The sequence below is a fragment of the Balaenoptera borealis genome (genome assembly GCF_965194805.1).
Source record: "Balaenoptera borealis genome assembly, chromosome: 4".
Taxonomy (NCBI): domain Eukaryota; kingdom Metazoa; phylum Chordata; class Mammalia; order Artiodactyla; family Balaenopteridae; genus Balaenoptera; species Balaenoptera borealis.
This window is the reverse complement of record NC_138861.1, coordinates 100882840-100889117: the sequence shown is the minus strand read 5'-3', so window position 1 is coordinate 100889117 and position 6278 is coordinate 100882840. Positions and strand designations below refer to the sequence as shown.

The following is a 6278-nucleotide window of genomic DNA, read 5'->3' as shown; positions in this document are numbered from 1 at the left end:
ATTTCATTACTTGTGATTGGTCTGTTCATATTTTCTGTTTCTTCCTGGTTCAGTCTTGGAAGGTTATACCTTTCCAAGAATTTGTCCATTTCTTCCAGGTTGTCCATTTTATTGGCATAGAGTTGGTTGTAGTAGTCTCTTAGGATACTTTGTATTTCTGCGGTGTCTGTTGTAACTTCTCCTTTTTCATTTCTGATTTTATTGATTTGAGTCCTCTCCCTCTTTTTCTTGATGAGTCTGGCTAATGGCTTATCAATTTTGTTTATCTTCTCAAACAACCAGCTTTTAGTTTTATTGATCTTTGCTATTGTTTTCTTTGTTTCTATTTCATTTATTTCTGCTCTGATCTTTATGATTTCTTTCCTTCTGCTAACTTTGGGTTTTGTTTGTTCTTCTTTCTCTAGTTTCTTTAGGTGTAAGGTTAGATTGTTTACTTGAGATTTTTCTTGTTTCTTGAGATAGGCTTGTATCGCTATAAACTTCCCTCTTAGAACTGCTTTTGCTTCATCCCATAGGTTTTGGGTCGTCGTGTTTTCATTGTCATTTGTCTCTAGGTATTTTTTGATTTCCTCTTTGATTTCTTCAGTGATCTCTTGGTTATTTAGTAACGTATTGTTTAGCCTCCATGTGTTTGTCTTTTTTACGTTTTTTTCCCTGTAATTCATTTCTAATCTCATAGCATTGTGGTCAGAAAAGATGCTTGATATGATTTCAATTTTCTTAAATTTACTGAGGCTTGATTTGTGACCCAAGATGTGATCTATCCTGGAGAATGTTCCGTGCGCACTTGAGAAGAACGTGTAATCTGCTGTTTTTGGATGGAATGTCCTATATATATCAATTAAATCTATCTGGTCTATTGTGTCATTTAAAGCTTCTGTTTCCTTATTTATTTTCATTTTGGATGATCTGTCCATTGGTGTAAGTGAGGTGTTAAAGTCCCCCACTATTATTGTGTTACTGTCGATTTCCTCTTTTATAGCTGTTAGCAGTTGCCTTATGTATTGAGGTGCTCCTATGTTGGTTGCATATATATTTATAATGGTTATATCTTCTTCTTGGATTGATCCTTTGATCATTATGTAGTGTCCTTCCTTGTCTCCTGTAACATTCTTTATTGTAAAGTCTATTTTATCTGATATGGGTATAGCTACTCCAGCTTTCTTTTGATTTCCATTTGCATGGAATATCTTTTTCCATCCCCTCACTTTCAGTCTGTATGTGTCCCTAGGTCTAAAGTGGGTCTCTTGTAGACAGCATATAGATGGGTCTTGTTTTTGTATCCATTCAGCCAGTCTATGTCTTTTGGTTGGGGCATTTAATCCATTCACGTTTAAGGTAATTATCGATATGTATGTTCCTATGACCATTTTCCTAATTGTTTTGGGTTTGTTTTTGTAGGTCCTTTTCTTCTCTTGTGTTTCCCACTTAGAGAAGTTCCTTTAGCATTTGTTGTAGAGCTGGTTTGGTGGTGCTGAATTCTCGTAGCTTTTGCTTGTCTGTAAAGCTTTTGATTTCTCCATCAAATCTAAATGAGATCCTTGCTGGGTAGAGTAATCTTGGTTGTAGGTTCTTCCCTTTCATCACTTTAAGTATATCATGCCACTCCCTTCTGGCTTGTAGAGTTTCTGCTGAGAAATCAGCTGTTAACCTTATGGGAGTTCCCTTGTATGTTATTTGTCGTTTTTCCCTTGGTGCTTTCAATAATTTTTCTTTGTCTTTAATTTTTGCCACTTTGATTACTATGTGTCTCGGCGTGTTTCTCCTTGGGTTTATCCTGTATGGGACTCTCTGCACTTCCTGGACTTGGGTGGCGATTTCCTTTCCCATGTTAGGGAAGTTTTCGACTATAATCTCTTCAAATATTTTCTCTGGTCCTTTCTCTCTCTCTTCTCCTTCTGGGACCCCTATAATGCGAATGTTGTTGCGTTTAATGGTGTCCCAGCGATCTCTTAGGCTGTCTTCATTTCTTTTCATTCTTTTTTCTTTAGTCTGTTCTGCAGCAGTGAATTCCACCATTCTGTCTTCCAGGTCACTTATCCGTTCTTCTGCCTCAGTTATTCTGCTATTGATTCCTTCTAGTGTAGTTTTCATTTCAGGTATTGTATTGGTCATCTCTGTTTGTTTGTTCTTTAATTCTTCTAGGTCTTTGTTAATCATTTCTTGCATCTTCTCAATCTTTGCCTCCATTCTTATTCCGAGGTCCTGGATCATCTTCACTATCATTATTCTGAATTCTTTTTCTGGAAGGTTGCCTATCTCCGCTTCATTTAGTTGTTTTTCTGGGTTTTTTTCTTGTTCCTTCATCTGGTATATAGCTCTCTGCCTTTTCATCTTGTCTATCTTTCTGTAACTGTGGTTTTTGGTCCACAGGCTGCAGGATTGTAGTTTTTCTTGCTTCTGCTGTCTTCCCTCTGGTGGTTGAGGCTCTCTAAGAGGCTTGATGGGAGGCTCTGGTGGTGGGTAGAGCTGACTGTTGCTGTGGCGGTCAGAGCTCAGTAAAACTTTAATCCACTTGACTGTTGATGGGTGGGGCTGGGTTCCCTCCCTGTTGGTTGTTTGGCCTGAGGCAACCCAACACTGGAGCCTACCTGTGCTCTTTGGTGGGGTTAATGGCAGACTCTGGGAGGGCTCACGCCAAGGAGCACTTCCCAGAACCTCCGCTGCCAGTGTCCTTGTCCCCACGGTGAAACAGAGCCACCCCCTGCCTCTGCAGGAGACCTCCCAACACCAGCAGGTAGGTCTGGTTCAGTCTCCCCTAGGGTCACTGCTCCTTCCCCTGGGTCCCGATGCGCACACTACTTTGTGTGTGCCCTCCAAGAGTGGGGTCTCTGTTTCCCCCAGTCCTGTAGAAGTCCTGCAATCAATTCCCACTAGGCTTCAAAGTCTGATTCTCTAGGAATTCCTCCTCCTGTTGCCGGACCCCCAGGTTGGGAAGCCTGACGTGGGGCTCAGAACCTTCACTCCAGTGGGTGGACTTCTGTGGTATAAGTGTTCGCCAGTCTGTGAGTCACCCACCCAGCAGTTATGGGATTTGATTTTGCTTTGATTGCGCCCCTCCTACCGTCTCACTGTGGCTTCTCCTATGTCCTTGGACGTGGGGTATCCTCCTTGGTGAAGTCCAGTGTCTTCCTGTCGATGATTGTCCAGCAGCCAGTTGTGATTCTGGTGCTCTCGCAAGAGGGAGTGAGAGCACGTCCTTCTACTCCGCCATCTTGGTTAATCCTCGGAGTCTTTTTAATAAGGGAATGATTAAGTTGTGTCACCCACCCATGTGCCCCATCCACTCTAATGCACATTAGGAATGTAGATAAAAAGGTCTTAGCTATTCTCAGGACAATAGATATGATCACAGACTCACAAACACATATGCTGTACACTAAGAAACCCACACATGAAATGTGGCTATAAAGTAATGATGCTAATTGAACAAGGCTCTTGTGGAATCTATCTTATTACTCTATAGCCCTGGCTCCTATATAAGAAATATATCAGAAAATAAAACTGGGGGAATCAATCACACTGCTTAGAAGTTCTTCTATGTGACTCACTTAGTGGGTATGTGATGGAAGAAACTTTTATGGTAGGGAAATTCCTATCAGTCACAGCTTTTATAACTGCTTATTGAAGATATACACAGCTCTACAATGGCAGTGCTAAAATTGGCTTTTACTTCCTTGAACCATCATTGTATTGAACCATGTAACCAGAAAATCACAATGTGGTGATCTTTCTCTACACTAATCCTTCCATGAGCGCTTAATGGCTTGTCTGTTCATCTTGGAGATAATAAATCTTGCATTGAAGCAATAGCTGTCTTGGCGACTTTGCATAAATCATTATTTGTAAAAGTGAAGGAAAACCTATAGATAGGAACCAAGGACTGGGATTGCTCAGCTTTTAAGAATTAGCTCTGGTAATTGCTGTGACTACATTAGAAATGCACTGAGCAAATAGACACAGACCAAAAAGTAAATATTATCTCTCAAAGTGATCAATATAACAACTTCCAACACAGGAAGAGCAATTATTAAATATCCTAGCAAGGTTTGTCGGAGCAAAACAACATTGTAATAAAATGCCTGCTAGGTAGAAAATGGGAAACAGACAAAGACCTATAGAAACATGGAGAGTTATTCTTCTATAGCTAAAAATCAAGTTGACGTGTTATAAGAAAGTGTACATAGAAAAGTGTACATAGAAAATAGTTGTCTTATTAAAATAGTACAACTTACAATTTTAAAACTAGTTATTTCCAATGATTTTAAAATATTGTTTCAGTTAAGATAGTTTTCTTAAGGCAGGAGACCGATTGGCTTCCCGCATGAGATTTGTACCATCCTGTTTTTCAGCTTCTCCTGTCATACCTTGAGTCACTGTTGAATCACTCCATTTCTCAGCATCCTACTAGGCTAAGAGAACACAAACATTTTCTTGAAGTAAAGGCAGATAGAATTTTCTCCCAAACACAGATTCACAAGAAAACAAGACAGAGAGATTGAATAGAGAAGTAGGACACTATATTTAGGCCAGTTGCCTGATTTCCACCAAACTTTATTCTAATTTCTTTTAGGCTCTTGTCCCAGAGGCTGATTTTGTTGTTCAAGAAGCAGACACACCTACAGTGAATAACTCAGCCAGCAAAAAATACTCTCAGATTAGTAACGGACCAATAAACAACACACTGGTGAGTCTGAAGCTGATAGAATATCATCCTGATGTGTTAGCCAATGGTTCAAAGTTTGCACAGGGAGGCTTTGTTTGTTTGTTCATTTCTTTCTTTTTCCATTTTATTATTTCTGCTCTTTATACACTTTTTTGCTTTCTCCAAGTTACCTCCCACACCTATTCCTCTTCCTTTTTTCCTTTCTTCATGCTTTCTTTCATTCCTCCTACCTGGGCTGCTGCAATAGTCTCCTGGTTTTGCTGATTCTATCCTTGCCCCTAAAGTCTGTGCTCAACACTGTAGCCAGAGAGATCTTTTTAGGACGTAAGTCAGGTCATACCCTTCCTCTGCAAAACACCCTGCCCTGGCTTCCTATTTTACCCCAGTCCAAGCCAAAGCCCGTACAGAGGCTACAGGGTCCTACAAGATCCAGTCCTCTGTTTACTTGCAGAGCTTGTTTCTTCCTTATTTCTCACAGACAAGACAGACCCACTCCCAACTTAGTGCTCTTTTATTGGCTCTTCCCTCAATATCTGAATGACTGACTCTCACTTTCTGTAAGACTTTGCTTAAACCTCACCTTCTCAGTGACCACTGACTACCTTGTTTAAAACTGAAATCAACCCTCCTCCTCTCCCTCAACTCTGGCATTTTGTTTTTTTAATTAATTTTTATTGGAGTATAGTTGATTTACAGTGTTGTGTTAGTTAACCCTGGCATTCTTGATTTCCTTTACCCTGTTCTTTTTAACATATTACACAATTTACATATTTATTATGTTTATTGTTAATTGTCTTTCTTCTTACACTAGAATGTAAGCTCCATTAGAAAGGGACCTTTGCTTGTTCAGTGATTTATTCCCTGAGCCTAGAACAGTGTCTGAGAAAAGCAGGTACCTGATAAATATATTTTTCAAAAAATGAAAGTAACTATCTTCAAGGTGGGAAACAGACAAGATAGTGAAATATAAAACAATTGGTAAGTGTGATGATGGAGGTCTGTAGTTATTTTAAAAGTAAAAATAGAAATTTTCCTTCTCTGTTAACATGAGGATGAAGACAAGCTTGAGGAAATGATCAGAGAAATGGTAACATTAGTGCAGGATTTGGGAGCATGATGAGAATTTCACCAGGCAGACTAGAATATCACAGGTGAGGGAATGCGTTCTGGATAGAAAGAACAACATATGAGAAGGCACTGGTGTGTGAGAGCCACTCTGTGTATATATTTGTGGAAAAAAGGTGCAAGCAATACGCTTAGATGTATTACAGGGAACATATAGGGTAGAAGTTGGAAATGAGGTTGTACAGGTAGAGCAATAGAGGAGCCAGATGATGATGGGTCTCACTTGCAAAGCTGAAGAGATTAGATTTGTCCCAAAGACAACAGGTATTCACTGAAGGACTGAACAAGGGAGAAATGATGCGATTTAAATTTTTAAATATAGTGATAGCATAGGATGGATGGGAGAAAATGCCTCTGGTGTCTAAGAAACCATTTGCAGGATACTGCTGGAGACTTCAATTAAGGCAATGGAGTCAGAGAGCTGAGGGGTCATGTCTGAGAAAGATTTAAAAGGAAGACCTCTCACGAATCAGTAACTGATAGCTGA

General features: G+C 39.7%; 1 protein-coding gene across 1 annotated transcript in view; it reads right to left on the bottom strand.

The window, feature by feature from the left end:
* Nucleotides 1-1137: 1137 nt before the first annotated feature.
* LOC309627342 (uncharacterized protein) overlaps nt 1138-6278 on the bottom strand; it is a 71127-nt gene continuing 65986 nt past the window's right edge. Inside the window, exon 2 of the mRNA XM_082389222.1 lies at nt 1138-2429. Within this exon, the coding sequence (XP_082245348.1) occupies nt 1429-2429 (1001 nt within the window). The 3' untranslated portion in view covers nt 1138-1428. The remainder of the gene's footprint in view (nt 2430-6278) is intronic.